Source organism: Calliphora vicina, chromosome 5 (genome assembly GCF_958450345.1).
Source record: "Calliphora vicina chromosome 5, idCalVici1.1, whole genome shotgun sequence".
Lineage (NCBI taxonomy): Eukaryota > Metazoa > Arthropoda > Insecta > Diptera > Calliphoridae > Calliphora > Calliphora vicina.
This window is the reverse complement of record NC_088784.1, coordinates 111,989,424-112,014,142: the sequence shown is the minus strand read 5'-3', so window position 1 is coordinate 112,014,142 and position 24,719 is coordinate 111,989,424. Positions and strand designations below refer to the sequence as shown.

At 29.8% G+C, this 24,719-nt stretch overlaps 4 protein-coding genes across 6 annotated transcripts; 1 reads left to right on the top strand and 3 right to left on the bottom strand.

Annotated features, from left to right (window-relative positions):
* Positions 1-444: 444 nt before the first annotated feature.
* Positions 445-9,188, bottom strand: exu (exuperantia). 2 transcript variants are annotated; one of them, XM_065511796.1, is made up of 6 exons: positions 9,004-9,188; positions 5,767-5,847; positions 3,011-3,278; positions 2,779-2,931; positions 1,748-2,690; positions 445-1,547 (listed from the first exon to the last, which is right to left on the bottom strand). In XM_065511796.1, exons 3-6 carry the CDS (start codon positions 3,212-3,214, stop codon positions 1,267-1,269), a joined length of 1,581 nt encoding a protein of 526 aa, XP_065367868.1. In that variant the 5' UTR covers positions 3,215-3,278; positions 5,767-5,847; positions 9,004-9,188; the 3' UTR covers positions 445-1,266. The 2 variants fall into 2 exon arrangements, with proteins under 2 accessions (XP_065367868.1, XP_065367869.1); XM_065511797.1 differs by lacking the exon at positions 5,767-5,847.
* A 2,178-nt stretch (positions 9,189-11,366) lies between these two features.
* Positions 11,367-14,393, top strand: Gnptab (N-acetylglucosamine-1-phosphate transferase subunits alpha and beta). Of its 2 annotated transcripts, none has more exons than XM_065513763.1 (4): positions 11,367-11,571; positions 11,644-13,005; positions 13,069-13,259; positions 13,933-14,393. In XM_065513763.1, exons 1-4 carry the CDS (start codon positions 11,389-11,391, stop codon positions 14,228-14,230), a joined length of 2,034 nt encoding a protein of 677 aa, XP_065369835.1. In that variant the 5' UTR covers positions 11,367-11,388; the 3' UTR covers positions 14,231-14,393. The 2 variants fall into 2 exon arrangements, with proteins under 2 accessions (XP_065369835.1, XP_065369836.1); XM_065513764.1 differs by having other exon boundaries at positions 11,371-11,571; positions 11,626-13,005.
* Positions 14,394-14,480: 87 nt separating this feature from the next.
* LOC135961775 (transcription factor grauzone-like) lies at positions 14,481-16,853 on the bottom strand. Its single transcript, XM_065513361.1, has 4 exons — positions 16,663-16,853; positions 15,611-16,602; positions 15,330-15,527; positions 14,481-15,258 (listed from the first exon to the last, which is right to left on the bottom strand). The coding sequence occupies exons 1-4, from the start codon at positions 16,771-16,773 to the stop codon at positions 14,523-14,525; spliced, it is 2,037 nt and encodes a 678-aa protein (XP_065369433.1). The 5' UTR covers positions 16,774-16,853; the 3' UTR covers positions 14,481-14,522.
* A 3,958-nt stretch (positions 16,854-20,811) lies between these two features.
* Vajk4 lies at positions 20,812-22,753 on the bottom strand. Its single transcript, XM_065513593.1, has 2 exons — positions 22,568-22,753; positions 20,812-22,449 (listed from the first exon to the last, which is right to left on the bottom strand). Exons 1-2 carry the CDS (start codon positions 22,574-22,576, stop codon positions 21,493-21,495), a joined length of 966 nt encoding a protein of 321 aa, XP_065369665.1. The 5' UTR covers positions 22,577-22,753; the 3' UTR covers positions 20,812-21,492.
* Positions 22,754-24,719: the final 1,966 nt, after the last annotated feature.

The window sequence follows — 24,719 nt, the reverse complement described above, 5'->3', positions numbered from 1 at the left end:
GATTTTTTGTAAAATTCATAATTAGTTATGGGAACTGTTGCCGGAAATCAAATTTATTTTAGTTGTATTGTTTTTTTCCTAAACAAGACATTAAACACTAATAAAACTTTTTGTTAATAAAAAAACATTCTTCAGGTGCGATGGAATTCGTTATAATATTTATAGTGTAGTATATTCATAAAATATTTTACTCAACCACGTTTTTTTTGCAACTACATCTGGCTATATTAGTTCCACTAAGTGAGGGCGCACTGTATCTAACATAAAGCATTTTCACAAAAAGGATTGGGGTTTTTTTATACTTTTCTGGAGATCAAGAACATAAATTTATTTTTTATATTAAAGCCATGTAAAAATACACATTCATTTCATTGATAACTTTGTAACCAATGTGATGAGATTTTATGTACTCGCAACGAAGATATGTACTTATATGAAATGAAATTTGTTTTGTTTTTTAATTATTATTTATTTGATAAAATTCAAAAATACAATTTTTTAGTATAAACTATTAAGGAGGTACAGTAATATAACAAATTTAAGAATATAATAATAATTTATTAATGGTTTTGGTCCAAAAAAGAAACAAATATTAGGATTTGTTGTAATTGTATTCGTATTTTTTAAATACTTAATGATTTCAAGACCAAATTCATTTGTTTGCAAATCCCAATATTCTTTTGTGTTTTGGTTATTTTTATTTCATGTGTGTTTCTGAAAATAATAAAACAAAAATTGAACAATGGAACAAAATTAATTCTTTAAATGGACGAATATACCAGTTTGTAATTGAAATATTTCATTTCGTTCAAAGAAAGTTTAAATAAGTGTTTAAAGAAAGTTTAAATAAGTGTTTAAAGAATGTTTTTAACATTCTATTAAAATATAGTATTTAACACAAATGTCAGCTTTGTATGTACTTCTTTACAAACATTACATATTTGTTATTATGAATATATAATACGTACATATTTTTATATTTAGTTTTGTATTCAATCGATGTAATTCATAATAACGTATTTATTTATAAAATAAAAAAAAAAATAATGGAAAAAGAAAAAAAGATTTAAAAAAGTTTTAACAAAACAAGAGAAAATCTATTTTACAGCTAAAAACATTGGATGATATTTGGGTTAAAAAATAGTTGTAGTAGTAAGTAATGAATAATATAATAACATTTTTATGTTGCAGCAACATTTGGGCATGGCATTAAAGTAATATTGTAAATTTTTAATTTTTCAATTATTTTTATTGTTTGAGGAGTCATTAGTTAGACACCGATACAGTTACCGCAGCTGAAGTTGCGTTGTTAGTTTGATTTGCGACAGCAGTTGTATCATCTGCTACCGGTGTTTGTGTTTTCAACAAGTTTTTATTGTTGTATGAACGTGAATGACGCTTTCCACGTTGATTTCTTGGCGACTTGGTAGTTGAGTCAGGCATATTGACGGCATTATTGCCTCCTTGCTGTTTATCTCCACCAGCGCCTTGCTCATTGCCTACAGAGCGAGCTACACTTCCATCATTGTTTCTCACATTGTTACGCACTGAAAAGAAAATTTTTAATTAATAGTCTACATGTAAATTGTAAAAGACTGAGATTTAAGCAATAAACGACTCAGAATTGTATTGTATTTTTTACTTCTATATATTAAAATTTTTTTGTGAAATTAACATTCATTACAAAATTAGAGCTCTTTTTTGAGAATCCGTATTACACATTTTAAATATTCAAACATGTACTTACCACGTCTATTACGACGACGATTGTTGTTAGTCTTTACAATCGGTCGAATAGTTCTTTTGGCTGGATCAAAATAACTATCGAACAAATCGGCCAATTCGGTTTTTTCTTCAGATTTTAGTTCGTCAATGACTTGTAAAATCTCAACAAGACCATCCCGTTTCTTCTCTGACCATATAGAATTGAGGGTTTGCAAATCATAAGCGTGTTCGGCTAAAATAATACGAAATTTAACAGCTCGCACGCGATGATACAGAGTTGTCTTGAAGTAATTCAAAAAAACTGGACGGAAAGAATTCTGACGTTCCAAATTTTCATTTTGTGTTTGTAATTCATTTAGATCGCACTCAATGGGTTGGGCATAGGGTTGCAATGCGGTGAGCATTTTATCGAAAGCATATGATGTGTCGAGCGACTCCTTCGAGCCTTGATTACTCAAATGCAAAGCGACTTCATATGCAAGTTTGGCACGAACACTTGCATTGCCATCGAATAGTTCACGCTCGTTGTTGGGGTTGGGACTAGCTTTGGGTGATTTTTTCTTTTCTGACAATTGTTCCTCTGCCAAAGGCGATGCTGATTCGGCAACTTCCGATGTCGTGGTGGTAGACGAAGCTGAGACATTATTATTATTCTGTTCAATATTAACGTTATTGCAATTATCTTTCAAATGTTTCGAAAGTTTGCGAAGTGTATACTCTTGCAATGCTTCATCTGCGTTAGACTTAGCCAAGTTGAGACCATTGGCAAACGATTTTACAGTATTTAGAAACCTGTCCAGCAGGTTGTATTTTTTAAGTGATTCCAAAACCATGTACGGAATGAATTTGCGCTCTTCATGATACACTAAAATAATACCTTGTGAACTGGCATCTTTGGCCTTAAGAGCCTCAATCCAATCTAAGAAATCTTTAAGGGCAGCAATTTCTGATTTTGATTTTATAATCTGAAAAACACATCACACACACACACATCAAATTGGCCATTTTATTCATTATAATGTGAAGAATTAAAATGTATTTCTTTTAATATACCTTATAAGTTTGCGTCGATTTAAGCATACGATAGAAACCAATTGAGATCACACGCACTTGGTGCCGTTGGCGAGCAGCCGGATTTAAATTCATATATGGCATTATATACTGTTCAAAATGATCGTTTGGAGTAAAAGCAGCTAACTGAACAATCTATCAAATAACGAAAGCAAAAACAACTTAGACGTAACAACTAATAAAGTTTTTATTCTTCAACAAGAATTTTACTAACCTCATCAATTAATCTGCGTCCGGTTGTATCAATATCAATACCCACTAAGGTATATTTTCCTTTTGGAAGTGTTTTTAAAGTCATCTGTTCGATATTGCATTTGGGTACAGCTCCATTGGTTGAATCAACACCGTTCGCTGTAATTGCAGTTTTTGTAGCAGATGTTGAAGGCGTCGACGACGACGATGTTGTTGATGCGACCATTTTGCTTTTTAACAAAATTTATTTTCCCTTTTAAAAATATTTTTTGTTATTTAAAAATTGTCAGCTGTTTAATGAAGGTAAAAAACAATAAAAATTTAAATATCAAATATTTATGTTTGTATGTATGTATTTGAATTTTTAATCACTGTTCTAAGTAGTTGCTAAATTCACAGCCTGAATTCAATCGTTGTAAGGCACATATACATTTTTTTTAATTCTACAACACATTGATAGAACACACTGATCGTAAATTCGACTGACATTTATAGTTAAACTTTTACGATAAGAATAGCAAAAACAATAATATCGTATCTATATTAGAATTAATCAAATCTTTAAAAAAAAAAATTGTTGCTGTATTATTACTTTTGTTTTTGTAGTGTTTTACTTCAGCGAAATGAGTATTATGATATTTTTCTACATATGCACATGCAAAATAATGAATAATTGTCAAGCTTTTTATTTTAACCGAGTTGTTTTTTTCGCTTCTTTTGATTAAGGGAGTTCCCCATTTTATTAATAATAATAATTCACATTATTATACTCCGTAAAAAAAATGTTTATCATTTGTCAGATTAAATCGCAATTAAAATAGAAATTAAAAACCACCGCTTAACTGAAAATAGTCGTCGGCGTGCAATGTTAAAAGTGTACGTTAATATTCAAACTATATAACAAACCATGGCAGAACTAGCAAGATACAATTATTAGAAAGTATGTTCTCAATTATACATTCCCTATAACGTCAAGCAAAAGAAAATGAGAAAATATAAAAACGAAATGCCAAACAAAAAAAAATTAATTTAAATATTTTTTACACAAATTTACTAACTATTGAAGAAGAACTAGGACTTTGCATTTTGTTTATGAATTTGCTGCTGTTCCTGTTGTTTTTTTCGCACTGGATAGGGATTTTTTGCATTTGATACCATATACCGTTATTGCTTGTGAATATGTTCCAATGTGTTTTAACTTTTTTAAAAATGTTAATATGTATGTATTCCTATCAGTAGTTTTTAAACAAAGCCAGGATGTTCTACAAAAATATGTAAACATAGATGTTTTGAACTAGGGTTGTGTCACTAAGCCAATGTACATACCAATGGTAGATATGCATAAGTACTTATTTAAACAAATTTTAAAAATAAAATAATAATATCATTATTATTAATATAATATTGTTTGTTCGTAATCGATAAACTCAAGAACTAATGCAACAAACTAGACAGAACAGCCGTGGATCGGATTCTGCTAGTATTTATTTAATGGACATAAAGACATACTAAAATACATTTAATGAAGAATAATTCAACGTAATCAAATACAATGATTATAAAGTTTTTAATTATATGAGTCATTCATTATAACATTATTATTGACAAAAATACACCTCTTTTAAAACCACATTTGCCACTGAATTAGAATATAGTACTAATATTGTTTATTGTTGATTATTTAAGTATTAAATAAAACTGCTCATGCAAATAATAGTTTCTGATCTTCTATATTTTATAAATTATAGGCCGTATTCTAAACTTTGTTGCAATAACTAAATTATAACAAAAATGTTTTTAATAACAATTTTCATATAAAAATTGTCTAATGTTCAGGTTTGTTATAATTTTGTCACTGTTATAAAGTTCAGAATTCGGGGCTAACTTATTTATGTCGTCTGACCTTTATTAAAGAAATCGAAAATTGAAATCTATAGATTTTTCATCACATGTCGAAACCTAAACTATCAAATATTTTTTAACATGTTTCCACTTTTTTCCATAATTTCTTTACGGTTAATATTCAAATTTTCTGCATTGACGGCCTAGGGCTGGACGCCAGCTTCGCTAAAAAATACTTTTTCAAAATACACCAACATGTTCCGAAGTATCGTCATAAAGTCTAAAAGTTAGTTGTGGTTCAAAATCTTAATAAATTGTAGCATATTTAATATCTGATGAAAGGTATTTTGAAGCACAATTCAATGATATCCACATTGTAGGGATAATTTATTAACTATAGGAGGTATTTACTATTATATATAATGATATTAAAGTCCTATATATCCTAAACTGAGAGATACAGGTAAAAAATTTAACGTTTTCACGTTTATAAGAGTTCTAAAACACAAAAAAATTTAAAAAAAAAATTGTTATGATCTTCATTTATGCCAAATTTTTTAAATGATATCCATTTATTAGTGATCGTATAAATATTTATGATGATTTTTAAGAATATAAGTGCTTTCGTAATCTGTATTAGTTAATATTTTCTTATGTATATCCGTCATCCGAAGTAAAAAACATATGCATACAAAAATGTTGTATTTTAGTTTCGTAAGCATGATCACTCTAAATCCCTTCATAGAAAATTCAAAAACCGTTTACAAGCTACCTTCAAATTAAGGTGGACATTTTTTAAAACACTTCACTAAAAAATATTCCCATTCAAATTATTTAAAATAAAAAAAAATTAAATAATTAAGGAAAATCTAAATCCATGAAGTGTATGTTTCTTATAGGGTACTTTTTAAAACATAATTAAAAAAAAAGACTTACCCCTTTTTAAATTCGGAAAGCAAAATTTAAATATTTCCTTGTATTTGTTTAAATGATAAATTTTTGGTTTAGAAATTGTTCCTAAAAATAAAAATAATTAGTTTTAGAAATGAGCAGCAAATTTTGCACTACTAGATTTAACAAAATACTCGATTAAAATGGATCGTTAAATGCTTTTTAATGTCATACAAGCAAAAATTGTTGAAAACTTTCAAGTAAAAAAAAAAAGAAAACGGTAAAATTCCAATTTTAATTACATACTTTTGCGGGAATAAATATTAAATAGATAGGATTCTCTTAGCCAATTCTTCTCTTATGGGATCATCTATGTAAAATCTTGAGAGATTTTGTGAGTTTAATTCAAAATACTACACCTTTTGGTTTTCTCTTTTAAATTATGCACAAATTTAAAGCGTTATTAAGGTCAAACGGACTATGTTGTGCAACGTTTTTTTCAGCTATTCGATTTTCTTTCTTTTTTAAAATAGTTAATATTTTCTTAACATAATTTTGTATTTTCAATTTAAAATAATATTTTATGAAAACTAAAACAAGCAAAGGAAAGAATTGACATTTAAAGCAATTTAGAAAAATCCAAAGCCATCTTATAAAGAGCAAAAACCTTAAAATACAGTTCACAAATTATAAACACACAAAGTAGCTGACAGGGAACAGCATAAGCAGTAAAGAGGAAATTCAAAATAAAAGTGCACGTACCTTTCAGATTTTTATAATTGAGATCAATTCTGAATAATATGGATACTATTTAAGTGTGCATAAAAATATCTTTCGTGTGATATAGGTATAATATTAGTTTAACATATTTATAAACAAAGCGGAATTTTCTAGTGACATTGAAGAAATGTAAAGTTGTGTTTAAAATACCTCAACACAAAAATTCCCTGCGTCCTGCCGATGGCCGTCTGTCAAACAAAATGCAAAATTCATACAACGCAAAACACCGAAAAATAATATTTTTCTTTATAATAGTTACCATATCAATTTTTTTTTTTTGGTTTATAGACAAACAGTTTTTATATAATTTATCAAAGGTTTATAAAACAAATTTTGTTTTATAAAACTTTTATAAATTTAAAAAAGTTAGTTAGTATTCAAAAAAGTATTCGCATACATATTTTGGTGAAGGGAAAATAATCTAATTATTAAATTAAACAAATATATCCGTAGTTTATACATAAATATTAATTAAAATGCATTTCAATAAAAATGTTGGGCAGATTTAGATTTTAAGTATCGTAACGTTTTTTAAGTTAGTGCTATAATTTAATGTACATATATGTTTTGTAAAAATGTGTTGATAGCTCTCTTAATTGTAAATAGAAAAAATTTAGTGTTTACTGGCTCTCTCATAGCTATGTTATAGAAAATTTTGATATAGGTAGGTACCATGAAAATATTTTAGCGAAGTCCCAATTCCTCAGAGTAGAAAGTCAATGCAGTCGTCCGAAAAACGGCAATACAGAAAATATTAACAGTAAAAAATTATATTTTTTTAGTAGATATTGATATAAACAAATGATACCTTAACTATTAGAGATCTTTTCTAATTTCTAATTATAATAAATATCATAATAACCTTATTATAATTCCATATTATGGAATTTTAATTTTTATGAACTTTAATAATCTAATAAGTAAAACCGAAATTGCCTTAACCGATAAGCTATCTATCTAACTTTACCTTTTTATACCCTTCGCCATGAGTGGCAAGGGTATATATAAGTTTGTCATTCCGTTTGTAATTTCTACATTTTTCATTTGCGACCCCATAAAGTATATATATTCTGGATCGTTATGGATAGCGGAGTCGATATAGCCATGTCCGTCTGTATGTTGAAATCAACTTTCCAAATCCCCTAAATAACTTACAAACATGATTGATACGTCAAAATCTCCGGAATTTTTCCGGCTCGGTTGCTATTTAAAATCGAGAAAATTGGTCCACAAATGGCCGAGATATAAGCTAAAAACCCAAAAACCAATGCCAGTACAAGCAAGTGTGTATCTCTCTTCTTTCTTCTTGCCTCTCTCTCCTATAAACTATAGACTTGCGCAAGAAAACTTGCCCTGTGTAAAAGCAGACAAATGAGAATTACAAATCAAACACACGCGTGCATAATTTGTATGTATTTGAGTGCGTTTGGTTTATTTTTATTTTTGTTGTAATTTTTTTTCAACATACAATTAAGGTATACTTTGGTGAAGGGTATATAAGATTCGGCACAGCCGAATATAGCTCTGTTACTTGTTTTTTTTTTCAACATACAATTGTGCAAGTTTTGTTTTGTTTATTTGGTTAGTTTTCACTGACCAGTCGTAGCACAAAGTATATACTTTGTGGTCGTAGTGTAAATACATATGTATGATTGTCCGGTTTCATGATTTTCTTCATGTTGTTGGTATATGAAGTATTTTGCATGAGTAAAGACGTATATATTTATAAATACATTTGTTTGTTGTTGTTTTTTTTTTCAATACACAAACCTTCATCACTGTAGGTCTTGTATATAGTATTTATATTAAGGTATACTTTGGTGAAGGGTATATAAGATTCGGCACAGCCGAATATAGCTCTGTTACTTGTTAGCATTTCGAATCGGTAGCCAAACTTAATAAAAAAAATTAATAAATATTCAGTACACAAAAAATATGAAAATACTAATACCCACTACTCAATAACTTGCCAGCACTAATAGTAAAGTTTAAAATTTTCTGGAAAATAGATTTTAATAGAAGTATCAAAAGTTTGATTACTGTTTTGGCAGCAAAGATCTTTGATCGCATAGATGGAGAATACGTAAAATATACTATATGCACACACTAATTACTAAACAACTTTGCAGTTATTGTAAAATTGTATTAGACCTTGGAAAATTTACCTACAACTTTTATTATATCAAGTTCCGCTGCATATAAATATTGAGGAAATTTGAAATAAAATCAACCACAAAACACCCACTATTTGCTCCTATGATTTGTGCTTGACTTTATTCAGGTTAATTAAATTTAGACATTCAATGTAGTATGCAGAAATGCACACTCCTCTTCATACATATGGGTCTGCTACTCTTTTAAAATTTCCTTACGTTGCTATTATTCATATTCTTCGATTAACTTTAAATAAAGCAACAGGAGGTTGGGAGGGTGTTGAAATAGAATTTACAAAAAAAAAATGTAATTTTCACCGCAACAAGTGGTATTATTTCCCTTTCTTACTTTGAAGTTTTGCAGTTCTTGTATTTATATTGTGTTGTTGGATTGAACTTAAAATTATTACTTCTTGTCTATTAAAATTTGGAACACTTGAAATGCAAATATACTAATTACGATGATTTACTAAGAAAATATATTTTTCAGATTAGCACTAAAACAAAAAATAAAACAAAAACGTTCTAGAAGTACGCACAACCACCACACTTAACGAACTGATAAGAGCTGAACCGATTTCAGAGTTGTATTTCCGTATAAAATCAACCAATGATGTCAAGTTGTTTTGAATTATGTACAAGGGAGCACAGCTGATTATAGATATAGCGCGAATAATGTCAAACTGCACATATAAAAAAATTCGCACGAACGCATTTATTTCAAACTCCATATCAAGGCGAATTCTTAGAAGGTAGTGTCGGTTCTACAAGAACAACAATTGGTCTTACCAAATATCAAAAACAGAAATGAAAAATTAAAAAAATATATTAAAATTTAATGTAAAAAATAAATATTTTGTTAATAAGCATAATAGGCCGGGTCGATTTGTATGGACGATCGATATGTAAAAAATCGTATAGCAGAAACGTAGTCTACGGAAAATTCTAAGAAAGTTTCCTCAAGAAACCATAGGTGTAAAATCAAATCCTATCTTGCGCATTTCGTCTTTTTTTGTTTTTTAAATATTTTTTGGTAAAAAAAAATTCGGTTTAAAAATATTTTTTTCGATTTTGACCCATAGGATTTCCAGGCAGCCACGAAATGAGGAAGAGAGAAGAGCAGCTCACATGGGTCCAGCAATGGTCCTTTTGTGTTTTTGACCCATTGTAGGTCCAACTTACTATAGTTATATATACGTCGTTGAAATATCTATCATTAGATATCCATATTGTCTATATTAATGACTTAGTAATCCAGATATAGGTCAAAAATCGAGGTTGTCCTTGTTTTTTCCCCATATCTCAGCCATTTGTGGACCGATTTTGCTGATTTTAAATAGCAAACTTCTCGAAAGCTTGTCTTGCAGAATTATTGAAGATTTGGATCCCGAAGATATCTGGGGTCTTCAGAAAGTTGATTTCAACAGACAGACGGACATGGCTTAATCGACTCCGCTTTATAGGGTCGGAAATGAAAAATGTAGAAATGACAAACTTATATATACCCTTCTCATGAAGGTGAAGGGTATAAAAAGGACAATATTAATTTTCAATATCCATATTCATTCCAATATGTCTTATAATTTCACACTGGAATAAACGTATTGGATTCTAATTACCTAAAAAAATTTTGTGTATCAGTTCAATTATGAAAAAAAAATCCCTTTTCTTATTTTTAACACTCCCGGGGAATTTTTTTCATAATTGGGCTGTATATGTTTTCTTTGCTATTTATCAGTGTTATATTTACGGACCAAGGCAAATTTATAGAAGGTGACCTCAGAAGTAGGGTTCTATAGCTGAAACAAAAAGTCGACTTTTCGACCTTTCGACATTTTCCGTTTTTTAAAAAGTCGACTTTTCGAACTTTCGACTTTTGGTAATTTATAAAAGTCGACTTTTCGAACTTTCGACAATAAGTCGATTGTTCGAATATCGAACAATCGACTTATAGAACCCTACTCAGAAGAATAGCTGTTTACTTTTTATGTACTTGTTTATAGGGTTCTATAAGTCGATTGTTCGAACAATCGACTATTTCCTGAAAAAAGTCGAAAAGTCGAAATCGACTCTTTGGTCGGAAAAAAGTCGAACAATCGATTATGTTATCTCAAAAGTCGATAAAAGTAGAAAATAGTCGATAAAAGTAGAAAATAGTCGATAAAAGTCGAAAATAGTCGATAAAAGTCGATAGTTGTAGTGTATGCTAATATATGTAAATAATAAATAAATGTTTATAAAATAAAGCTTTTTTCTACACAAAATTCTTACATTATTCTAACTATTATCGCCTTGATAAATTTAATTTTTATTGCTAAACATTACAAATGGCGCATCAATAAATGTAGAAACCATGTATTTTTTAAAAGATATGGTAAAAAGTTGAAAAAAGTCGCAAATAGTATGAAAGTCGAAAAAAGTCGATTAACTAAAAAGTCGACTTTTTAAAAAACGGAAAAAGTCGAAAGGTCGACTTTTTGATTCAGCTATAGAACCCTACTTGTTTAGATATTTGAACTGTCAATTCAACTCTGTTGTGGCAAACAATACAACAAAACAAAAAGCAAACTAAAAACAAGAGGCAACTTTGAGAGCTCAATTATGTTTTAACAAAAACAAAATACCTGTTCTTTTTGTATGTTGTAGTTCCGTTGTCACCTTCTATAAATTCGTCTTGTTTACGGAAGTTCATTTAAAAAATATTTAAACACCAGCTGTTATTTTGTGTGCTTAAATGAGCCAGGATTCTTTGTTGTCCCATAATTTACGAAACGATAACTTTATTTGGTACTGGCCGAATAATAATGTTATCATGCGTTTAAGGCGCAAATGGAGTTTTCGTATGATAAGAAAACACAAATGGAAACTAATAACGGCATTTTTTGTAGTTTTAACTATAAATTCACTATATCGAAAGGTAATCTCAATAGGAAGTACGCCGGTAAATACGATGTACAAATCACAAGTTCAGTTTTATTGATTTTTTTAGATGGCATTTACACAAGTATACAATGGAGCTGTTTGCGAGCCCATCGATGTTGTGTACACATGGGTAAATGGTTCGGATCCGGCGTTTATAAACTCTGTTCAGAAATACGACCCAAGATTTGATCCGGCGCGATTTGACGATAAAAATGAATTAAAATATTCTCTTCGATCTGTGGAAAAATTTGCTCCATGGATTAGACATGTGTATATAGTAACAAATGGCCAAATACCAAAATGGCTGGACTTAACTAACGAACGTGTAACAGTAGTACCACATGAACTTTTAGCACCAAATTCGCAGTGGCTGCCAACATTTTCTAGTGCAGCTATAGAGACATTTATACATCGCATACCGAATCTTTCCAAAAGATTTATATACCTAAATGATGATATATTCTTGGGCTCTGAATTGTTCCCTGAGGATTTATATAACGATTCTGAGGGAGTCAGGATTTACCAAGCATGGATAGTTCCGGATTGTGCTGAAGATTGTCCGTGGACTTATATTGGCGATGGTGCTTGCGATCGTCACTGCAATATAGAAGCATGTCAGTACGATGGCGGAGATTGTTCTGAAGAATTGAGCGAAAATTCGGATGATAATAAGAGTAAAGAACCCATTCAAATCAATAATGCAAACAGGAAATTTTCAACAAAGCCAGAGATTAAAGTGTTTCCAAAGAATAAGCTCTTACACCAACATAGAAATGGAAATCAAAATATTAGCTTTAAAAATATATTATTACAACATAAAAACTTGACTGGAGCCGATGATTTAAAAGTCGTTGTAGATGACTATAATAAAAAACGGCAAGCTAAATTGTATCCAAAAATGCAGGCTGAATCGATTGTACAAGTGGAACTGAATAGAAGCAAATCGGTAATCTCATCCAAAGATATTTATTCACAATCACTTATTCACACCAATATGCTTTTAAATCAAAGGTATGGCTTTAGAGCTCGCAATGTATTAGGTCATGTAGGATTTCTACTGGACAAATCGATTGTGAATTCCATGCAAGAACAATTCTATAAGGAAATAGCTATCACTGCCAAGAATCGCTTTCGAGCGCCGAATGATTTACAATTCGCTTTTGCCTACTACTCCTATGTAATGGAAGAAACAAAGAGAGTTACTGTTAAAGAAATATTTAATGAGTTCGATACGGATCATTCCATGACATGGTCTGACCGTGAGATACGCACCTTTCTGGCAAAAATTTTTCAATTACCTTTAGACTGGTCGGCAGTACGATTTTTCGAAGATGTGATACACAACTGCAGCCTTCTCCACAAATCCAATATTGTTAAAAATATTCGATATACAACAGTTATGTATGAACGCTATGAGGACTCCAATCTAGTGAGTTTGATTGCACATTTGTCTATTGAAAATAATAAATATACATATGTATTACTTTTTCAGCCAATTGTTACCCGTGATCTGGTGGAAAATTGTACTCCTTTAGCTGAAGCTCTAGAAGATAACTTTGGCTTAAGACGAAAGTACAAATATCATGTAAATCCTAAACATTATATACATAACAATTTCATGATGCTCACTTCAAATGTAACAGATGTTGTAAATGCGTTAGATAAACTACGTCGAAATCCCAGGTATTGACACTGAAAACATTTTTAAATTTTTATGCATATAAGATACTATATTTGGTCAATTTACATGGTCTCCTATCATGTCATATTGCCATAATGTCCTAATATTTCACAATGGTTTGAAAATGTTATTCCCTTTCAAGCAAAAAAAAAAATCCTAAAATAATATGCTATGTTTATTGTGTTATCGTAACCAACCAGCAGAAACATGCGACGAATGCCTAAGAGTCGGTTAAGCCGAGCCGCAGAGACGTGAAATATTAGGACATTATGACATGATAAGTGACCTTGTGAATTGACCAATTGTAACTTATTAAAAACTCAGTGAGCTGTTCGCAAACAAATCAACTACCTTCTATTCTCAAATTCCCAATAGCTCCAGAGTTGTTGGTAACATTTTATTCTAGATATGCTTGCAGTTTTTATAAACTTCAGCAAGTGCATATGTATATCCATCCGTTAATAAGTTTCACAATATTAATTTGCGATCGTTTTGATAGCAATGTTGGTTTAACTTATCAACTGATATATGGACTTTTATGTAGCACTATTTTGTCTGAAATACATTCTATATTATCTCTTTTGCAAATAAGCCAAATGACTAAATACATATAAACGATTTTTAAAAATGGCCGATTTGATATTAATAAAATCTTATTTTTTGTTATTATTTCAGGAAGTTTAATTGTATCAATGACAATCTAGATCCGAAATCGTTAGAAGAAAACGAGTTAATACGTCACCTTCTAGAAGATTTTTATTTATCCTTATTTCCAGAACGTAGTCAATTCGAACTATTACCACAATATCGTAATCGTTTTGAAAATTGGAAAGATTATTTAAAGTGGCGAAGACAACAAAGAGCTATTTTGATTGTAATTTATGGTTTAAGTATTTTAATTTTAGTATATCTTTTACGATCAATTTGTATTCATAAAGCTAAATTTGTTAGTCGATGTATACAAAAACTATAAATAAATTTGTAGACACTAGATTCATTAATGTAAGTAACTAATGTGCCAGAAAACAAGCATTCTTTAGTTCTTTCGTGATTTGAAAGGCAAAAATTATCTGAAATATGTCTTTTAATGTTATTTTAATTTTTTTACTTCAGAAATAAATCTCATAAAATCGAAAGTGTATAGTGTTGAATTATTTTTACCTGGACCATAAAAAATGGTTATTTAATATTTTTTCTTTCAATTTCTATTTCTTTTGCTTCTTTTTTGGAATAGTGTAGTAGATTTATATATCACTTTTACGCCTTTAATTAATGCTGTAATTTTTGTACAGTACAGTAATTTTTTCCTTTGATAAATCCGTCACATCGTCATCTTCACTAAAGTCATCATTTGCACTTGTAGTTATTAGGACATGATGTGATTCTTCATTTTGCCCAGAACCTATTACCAACAGAGCTTGTGTTTCCTTTTTGGCGTTGCTTAGCACAGATATGGTAGGTATTGGTTGGTCAATTAGGTGAGCATTTTGTTTACGTAACTTTCGAGTCTCCTCAAATTCTCGCGGATGTACTTTTTTGCGATGCGAATGCATATTTGCATTAGAGTTAAATGTTTTGGGGCAGTGTGGGCACCTGTATAAAACCTCTCCGGTGTGTGTGGTCATATGTTCCCTTAATGATATTGGCTTCTTAAACGTTTTTCGGCAAACGCCACATTCGTATGAACGTTCTGTTCCATGGACGTAGCGCTTATGACTTAGCATAGCGCTGCGACTGGGCGATACTTTATGGCATATGTCACAAACATGAGGTTGTTTGGATTCCATATGACGTTTTTTATGCTTATTTAATGCGTATTTATCCTTATGCCACGAACCACATAAATCGCACTGTACTTTAGGCATTGTAACACCCTGATGTTCTAACTGGTGGCGTTTAAATGCGGCCGGTCCCCGGATGACTTTGGCACATATATCACACATTGTGCCATAGCTGCAATGTTGTTTATTGTGCTCATACAACTCTTCTAATGTATTAAATCTAAAATATGTAGTATAAAGTAAATCAATCAAATCTATAGAAAGCTCTCCCTAAAATATATAATATCCTACCTTCTATTACAAGATTTGCATGTTGTGGACCGATCCCGATGGGCAAACATTTTGTGTTGTTCTAGCAAATATTTTCTTACAAACTTCTTAGAACATACAGAACATTCGTAAATTTTATCTTCATCTTTCTGATGTTTAACTAGGAAATGATTCCGCATTGACTGTCGATCAGCAAATGTACGATCACATTCTTCACATCTAGAATACAAAATTAATAGTATTATTACTCTATGTATGGACGTGTAATTTGATCTGAATCTTATACACCTGAATCTTAATACCTGTAACAGTCCGGATCTAAATGCTGACGTATGTGATCCAAAAGAAGTGCTCTTTTTAAGAACTTCTTGTTGCAACATTTTGCATAACCCTTTTTGATGTTGTGCACATCGCGCATATGAGCTCTTAATCCTGCAAAATTGTCCGATTCCGAATTGCAAACCTCGCAGTGTAAGGTCATGTATTGAGCAATTTGATCATCGATTTCCTTCATTTTAGCTTTGTATGCATCTTGTTCTTCTTCCGTTTTATTAAGTTTTTCTTTAGGTTGTTTTTGGCAACGTTCAGATTTCACAACAATTTCGCCTTTCTTTGGTCGCCCTCGTCTTCTTTTTAAATCAATCGTCGTGTTGTACTCAATATTTGTTCCAGTATTGTCCAATTGCGCTTTGTTAGAATTTCTAGTTGATCTACGTTTGTCTGTTTTAAATGAAGATGTGGTCGTTTCCTGATTTTTTACGGGCTCTTTATTTTTGTTTGTTAATATATTATTCATGAAAGCTTCTCCATCGAACGTATCATCGTTGTCACTGTTATGACTGTGACTGTTGTTATTAAATTTTGCATCTTCATTGTAAGTCTCATCACACGCATTATTGTCATCGATGTCATTATCATACTCGTCTTGACTGAAATTATGATGGGACAAAATATCACGAGAATCTTCTGCTCCTAATGCAATAGCTGCTGCTTTAGCTACGGTTTTACCAGGCTCGTCCATGGTATCTTCTATTAACATATTGAATGGTACTTCACCAAGTTCATCAAATTCATCGTCAGGTTCACGTTTACTTGGCAATGAACTGTAATTTATGAGATCATTAACGTTCAATGGCGATCGACGCTTTCCTTTAGCACTTTCTGTTTTCACAATAAACCTTTCTGTCATATGACGATGTACGTGTTCCACCATCTCATAAAATTCATGAAATTCACACACCTTAATCCAGCACATTTTGCAGATTGATGTTGAAATTGGATCATCTTTTCGAGGCTGTAAATAAAATATTCAACTTAATAACATTGTCCACCACTTAAATGCAGCATATTTTACCTCAAACCAAAAATGTTTACCAACAACTTCGGCGACATTAAGCTCCTGGCCATTGCTATCAAAAATGTTTATAATATCGTCAAAATCTTTTAAACACAATCGACAAATCATTATTCCTTAAATTAATTAAAAACTTGCACTACAATACAAAAATACATTCATTCAACGGGAATTACAATAATAATATAATTAAGGGCAATATAAAGCTTCTTATTTTGCTTGAACATTCTCTAAGAACTAATAGCACAGCAATGACGAGGAAATACCTGTGAAAGTAACATTCTCTTTTAATAAACAATAAAAGCTCTTTGTTGGAGAATTGTGGACAAGGCGAATTTGTACAAGGTGGAGTCAGTCAAACAGCTGATAATTTTTTTTTCGCTTTTTGGTTCTAACAACTGTCAAAGCTTGTTTTTATATTTAAATATCTACATATTCTAAGCTTATTAACAAAATATTTATTGTTTACATAAATAAGTAAAGCCCTCACTATTGAATTATCTACACTATAATAAGTTTAAATACTTATTTGTTTAATTTTTCATTTTGTTTTTTTGACATTTGTTAAGACCAATCGTTGTTTTTGTAGAACCACCTTGTATGAATTCGCCTTGATTGTGGATTTTGAGTGAAAATGAGACTACCCAAGGTGCATTTAATAAGGTGCCATCGGCAGCACAGCTGATTATAGAAATAGCACGCACAAATGTCAAACTACATATATAAAAAATATCCGCCCGTACGCCCGTATGTCAAACTCTATATATAAAAAATAAGTGAATTCGCCTGTATTTATTTCAATTCGCCACTGCTGTCACCTTGTTAAATACGCCTTGGAGACTACCCTACAAGAACAGTGATGGTCATTTTGCTGGTCAGCTGGCTGGTTTTTTGTTGAGAGAAAGAAATATATATCCATTATCGCGTAGAACAAAGTTTCTATCATTTTCTTACGGCCTATGAAAAAAATCTTGGAAACTCTCTTGAAGGTCGACAATTTTATATGTTTTTCAAAAATCAAAAATTTTAAAAAAAATACTTAAAAAAATGTGCAATTTTACAAAAAATTATAAATTAAAAAAATGATGGAAACTTTCTTGAAAATCGACAATTTTATGTTTTTCAAAAATCAAACTTTTACAAAAATTATAATTTTTTAAAAAAATCACAAATTTGTCTAAAAATTGTCAATTTAAAAAAAAATAAAAATTTATTAATTTTACCAAAAATTTAAAAATCATACATTTATCAAAAATTCACCAATTTTACGAAAAATTATCAAAAACTTTATACCACAATTTAAAAAAAATTCTCAATGCAATTTTACAAAAAATAATCAAACTTACAAAAAATTATAATTTTTAAAAAAAATCACAAATTTGTCTAAAAATTGTTAATTAATTAAAAAAAAAAAATCATAAATTTTTCAAAAAATTTAAAAATCATACATTTTTCAAAAATTCAGCACTAGTTTTACGAAAAACTATCAAAACCTTTACACCACAATTTAAAAAAAAAATTCTCAATTCTGTTCTCACCAAATATAAATATGGAATAGCTATTTCCGGACTAAGGCACTGCTACACGTTCAATATATATTGACCGCGATCCAGTATCGCGATATTTATTGAACGTGTAGCATGCAGAAAATGTCAAAGTGCTATTGGTTTGGAGAGAGCGACAAATATATATCACAATCGTTATCTATTGAAAATTATATTTTTCTCTTTCTCTACGGTTTGATATTACTTTTTTGACATGTGTCTTTTTTTCATATCTATAATAATCTGTGATATTAACAATTTTTACAGTATGTATTGGTTTTTCACCAAGATCAACCATGATTAATAGAAATATATATATATAAAAATAAAGGTAAGGGTAATTTCGTATAGTCTATGTTTTCTGCAGCTATTAAAATTAGCCATATATGTATAATAATTCTTCAAAAACTCTTTTTACAAAGAGAAATGTTTTTAAATAGGTATAAGACATTTTTATGAAATGTACTGGAACATTTTTTAAATAACATTTTTCTAAAACGTTTGCCATTACCTTTTATAAAATGAGGAGTCGTCAACTTCTTCAAAAATATGACTTCAATCTGTAATTATAAAGGGTCACGCATGGCAAATATTTAACGAAAAAAACGTAACCACTAAATAAAATAAGTATATTTGAATTATTTTATTTATTTCAAAAACTTAGTTTACTTTAGATGATTTAAAACAAATATTTAGTTTCATTTCATGTGATACTGTTTGGTCTTACAAAACACTTGTAAGAGTATACAAAGTCAGATTTATTTGTGCTGAAAATAGTGGCTACGCTTTTTGGAGTAAATATTTGCCATGTTCGACCCTACCTTGACTTACATACATATGTATATGGAAACAGTTGGTAGTGGATCATAAAAAATGCAAATCGAAATGAAAATGGTTAATCGAAAAGTCGAAAATCGATTATTTGATTGTGATGATTTTTCATGTTCTTGTAGTTAAGTTACTTGTATGTGTAGCCCTGATACAAAGTGTAATTACTTAGTTTTTCCTTCAACTCTGTCAACAAACTAAAAAATGGAAAGTTGCAGCAAAAGATTCCTTCATGTATATTTAGTTATGCCACAAAAATGTGAGTATGCTGCACCACACAACAATTTTCAAACGCAATAATCCAAACACATTTCAATGCAAAGTTTGTGAAGTCAACCATGCGTAAAATTAATTCATAAAAACGATTTGAAAACTGTAGAGCTACACACACACAGCCTCAAAAGTGAGTAAACACCATCGATTAAAATTTAAAAGTTTCGATTGGTTGGAAATTGGGCTGAATAATAGATTCGGTTCTGAAAAAAAAGATTTAAGTCGGACTATAATGATTTTCATGATGTTAAAAACATCACTGGCGTTTACTCACTCACATGAGGCTGTGTGTACATATGTATGTACATTATTGCTGTCATGAGAAATCTTCAAGATATACATACAAACATAAATAAATTCTTCGCTATTGCCCAGTTCGATTCGATCTTTGGTTATTACTAGTTTTGTTGAACAAAATTATTTTCAAATATTTCTTTTTGGAAATTGTTGAAGAATAAACGTGTTAAATCCAAAAAATACCGCGACAACAAAATAAAAAAGCGAATAATTAAACTCATAGTTTGACGTTACAGGGGAACATATTGAAACTCTCCCTAATATTTCTACTTAGACCTAAAATTAATTTTAAAAAATTTAGACAAATCGGTTAGTGCCTGTAATCAATTGATAGTTTTAAAATTATGTATGAAATGCTAGTTATACCCTATATACCATAGTGGGAAGAGTTACGTTTGTGCTGATGTTTGTCTAACAGCCTAACAGGGGATAAAATATTTAGCACTGATAAATGTCTTATACATGTTGGTGTTCGTATGAAATTCAGCGAAAATAAGTCTTAAATAAGTAAAATGACGCTACTAATTTATGTGAAAATGTGTCCATATCCGAAAATTGACTACAATAAATTTTATAAATACCTAAATAAAACTCAATTAAATACTAAATTTTATTCTAAATTTTTATTCATAAAAAAATTTTTAAATTTAAACAATGTTTTAAAGCAAAATTTCCATACAAAATTTGAATTTAAAACGTTGTTTAAATTTAAAATACATATGTTTATGAATACGGCCTTATATAAGCGAAAAAATCTCTTAAAATATTCGTAATGACTTAAATTTTGGCACAACTGTGTTTCATATAATTAAAAATTACATATGACGATCGGTCACGACTATTGTGTAACGTAAGATCTAAGTCTCTTTCTGTACTAGAGCTTTAATTAATTTGTTCCTAATTCTTATATATTTTTATAGAAATACATCTACTACTTGACCGACTATGCTTCCTTAGTAGTTTTTTATTCGATTTTAGTGTTTTATATATTGTTAGAAAGATAATTTTATAAAGTAGTATACATATATCAAACGTTTAAAAAATATTATTTAAATTTCATATTTGAAGTAAAAATTGGATTTTTAATCGATTTGAAATATTCTACTCGATATATGATTGTTGTTCCACTGTCCGATTTCCTAAGCACAACATTCTTTGTTAATAAAATTGTGTACATAGGTATTGATTGATTTTATAAAATTTAACATTTATTTTTTGTTTTTTAATTATTTAAATAAATGAAATATAATACTTAAGCGCTATAATGTCAACATTTATTTACAAATTCATACATGCAAATACATGTGTGTAAAAATTATTGTACATAATTTTTCTTTTTATACAATTAACACATTTGGCTTATTTTATATGGTTTTTAGAGTGCAAAAATATATGCAGTACATACATATGTATGTATATATGTGCATACAAATGTATAGATAATGTTAGTACATACATACATACATATGTACGTATGTATGTATATATTATTGCACTAACAGATCTCGTATGGATTTATTAGGTAAATCCTTCTTCTCTTCTTTTACTCCTCCTCTTCCTCCATTCTGTTGTTATGTTTAATTAATCCACTTTTCCTCAAGAGTGGATTGATTAAGCGTAGTTTTTTCCTCTTGCTCGTCCAGCTCAACATTGCGTGCGTAAAACGTATAATTTAGTTACGTTTTCGATGGAATGTTCGCAATTCTTGGTTGTTGTTTGTTTTATCGCTTGTGATCGCGTTCTGTGATGGTTTTAGTTAGTGTTTCTGATAATTGATCATAGTTGTATTGACTGATCTAGTTTTCTAGGTACATATGTATGTTTATTTATATGAACGTATGTACGTGTACCCTTTTCGTATTAGAGTTGTAGATCAGTTTTTGTCTATTTATTTGTGGTGGTGATAATGTGAGTAATGTTCCTCCTTTTCGAATATTGGCACTTCAACGTGGTATTTTTCTGGAATTGGAATTTCTTTGTGTACAGGAACTTTGACTTCTGAGTAGACGGGATAGGGTTTTTCAATTGGAACCTTGACTTCATATGGGACTGGCTTTTCGACGGTGTAATGAACTTTCTTTTCGACTGTGTAGGGTTGAGGAACTGGTACTTTGACATGCACAGGATACGGCTTTTCTACTTCGACCTTGTATGGCTTGTCGACGGGAACTTTGACTTCATAAGGTACCTTTTTCTCAACGATAACAGGATAAGGTTTTTCAACTTCGACTGGGTATGGTTTTGGTACTTCAACTGGGTATGGTTTCTCTACGGCCACCTTTACTTCATAGGGCACCTTCTTGATTACTTCATAAGGCTTGGGCACAGGCACTTCAACCTTTACCTCATAGGGAATTTTCTTAATGACTTCGTAGGGCTGTGGCACTGGTACCTTTACTTCATAGGGAATTTTTTTAATGACTTCGTAGGGTTGAGGTACATGTACTTTCACTTCATAAGGCTTGTCTACAGGTACCTTAACTTCATATGGTACTTTCTTTTCGACAATATATGGTTTTGGTACATGAACTGGTACTTTCACGTATTCCTTAACATGGACGGGTACCTTCTTTTCCACAATATACGGTTCGGGTACATGTACCTTCACTTCATATGGAACCTTCTTCTCAACCGTATACGGAATGTGTTTCGTCACTGTATATGGTACGGGAACCTTTTTCTCTATGGTAACGGTCTTAATATGTTCATGATGATGATGATGACTATGACCGTAATCTCCCAAATATAGACCACGTTTCTCTACGGTTTTACTTTTGTCTTCTGAGGCAACATCCTCGGCACAACTGACCATTGCCACGCACAAAGCGAGACAAGGAAAAACAAACTGTACATTGAAAAGAAAAACAATCAAATCACATTATTAACAAAAAATTCACTTTAAGTTCTTTTTTTTTTGCACTTTAAAAAATGCTAAAATATCTGCATAAGTACATATACTTTACCATGCGCATTGTTGAGCTGTTGGCTGGATAAAATTTAAGAGGAAACTATTACACTATGTTATTGTATCGCTTTAAACGAGATCTGAGTTGATACTAATTCATGGAACCACCAGTCTTAGCCTTATATACCAGTTGTATTTTCAACATTCACCAGAAACATTTCAATTGTTATTATTTTTCTTTTTTTGTTTTATACTTACATATGTATGTATGTATATTTTTTAATATTTTTCTTTTGACTACACTCTGTTTGTTGTGTGTCTTCACTGTTATTAGTTAGTTAGTTTGTTAGTTAGTAAGTCAGACGTACGGACGGAGGGACGGACCAGTCAGTCATCTAACTTGCAAACAACTTACATTCATACATAAACAACAAGTAAACAATTCATACAACTAAAAACAACAAAAATAAAGTTAAAAATATAATAAAAGTGTAGCAAGCATATCCATCTTATTACACAGCCAAATATACCATTCACATCTATCTACATACAAACATACATCCATATACATATATATATACATATATATATATGGATATATGTATGTAAGCTGTAACATGCATTTGCTATAGTCGTATTTTACCTATGGATGTATGAATATACCGATTATGCACTGTTAATTTTACAAAATAACTATCTATGAATGTACGTTGTATTCATACTTACATATGGATGGATTTATGCACTCTTTTTTTTATTATTTACAATTTCATATGAATGTATACACTATCCATCAGGTATCTTATTAGGACAGGAAGCAAAATTCAACTTGTTGAATTGAATATTGCAAGCATTATTGCAATATCCCTTATGTATCCATTTACATTTGTTTACATATGTACATAAATACATACGTATGTATGTAAGTATGTAGGTTACTTAATAATTTATTAATAATTCAACTTACAAACATAAATATGGATGTACGTGTATGTTTTTTGGCAAAAAAAGAAACACAATGAACTTTGCATTAATGCTGTATGTATGTATGTATGTATGTATGTATGTATGTATGTATGTATGTATGTATGTAGTTAATACCAGTTTGAATGGATCAGATTTCATTGTATGACGCAAGGTTATTGCTACATCACAAACCATTCATGTATCAATAATATATAATACAATGCAACAGATATTAAAATACATATTTATGTAGGTATGTAAAATATATGTTTAACAAGAGCACAATTGATCTAATACTACTAATATTACATAAAGATGTGGTTAAATTTTAAATATGTACATAAATATGACTAGACTGGTCCAAGTTTTTTTTAAGTTGAAATTCTCGACTCCACAAGGCTATAGACATGCATACATATGTATGTACATATGTAATATTGGATATATACATACATATATGCTGTGTTGTTTAAACCATTGTAGATTGTACCATGGTTTAACAAATTTATACATACATTTTAAATATATTACTTTAAAAAGTTAAAAAAAACTTTTATTTTTTTGGTTAGTTTATTAATTTAAATGTTTTGGAATTTGTTAAAAATTAATAATTTCCACAAAACAGAAAATAAAATATCTTATTTTATTCATTTAAGCCGCAACAACAAATTCTGAATATATACATACATACATATGACCCGAGAAAGTGCAAATAACTTGGGTATTTTTTATTCCATATTAAATTTTACTATTTTGTGCTGTAATTTAGTGCAGTAAATTGCAGGAATTTTGTTTAGACTTTCCAAAATAACGGTTCCACTTTCAGTTCAATGGCAAATTCATAGACATATTCATTTAAAAATAAGTTTGTAAAATTATATGGAAAAAATTAATTTCATAAATCACTGAATGTCAAATTTTCAATTTAACAAATAATTGATAATTTTATTTAAAAAAACATAAGTTTTGCAAAAAATAAGAAATCACCAATTTTACAATCAATCATCGATTTTACAAAAAATGGATTTTTTTTAAAAAATTTTGCAATTTTTTCATAAATTTAAAAAAAAGTCATATCAAACATTTAAAAAAAAATTATGAATTTTTCGAATAATCTGCAATTTTACAACAAATCATATTTTTTTTTAAAAACCATATATTTTTTAAAAACAAAAATCATTTTTAAAAATTCTCCAATTTAAAAACAAATCCAATTTAAATTGATAAAAATTGTGTTACTTTGT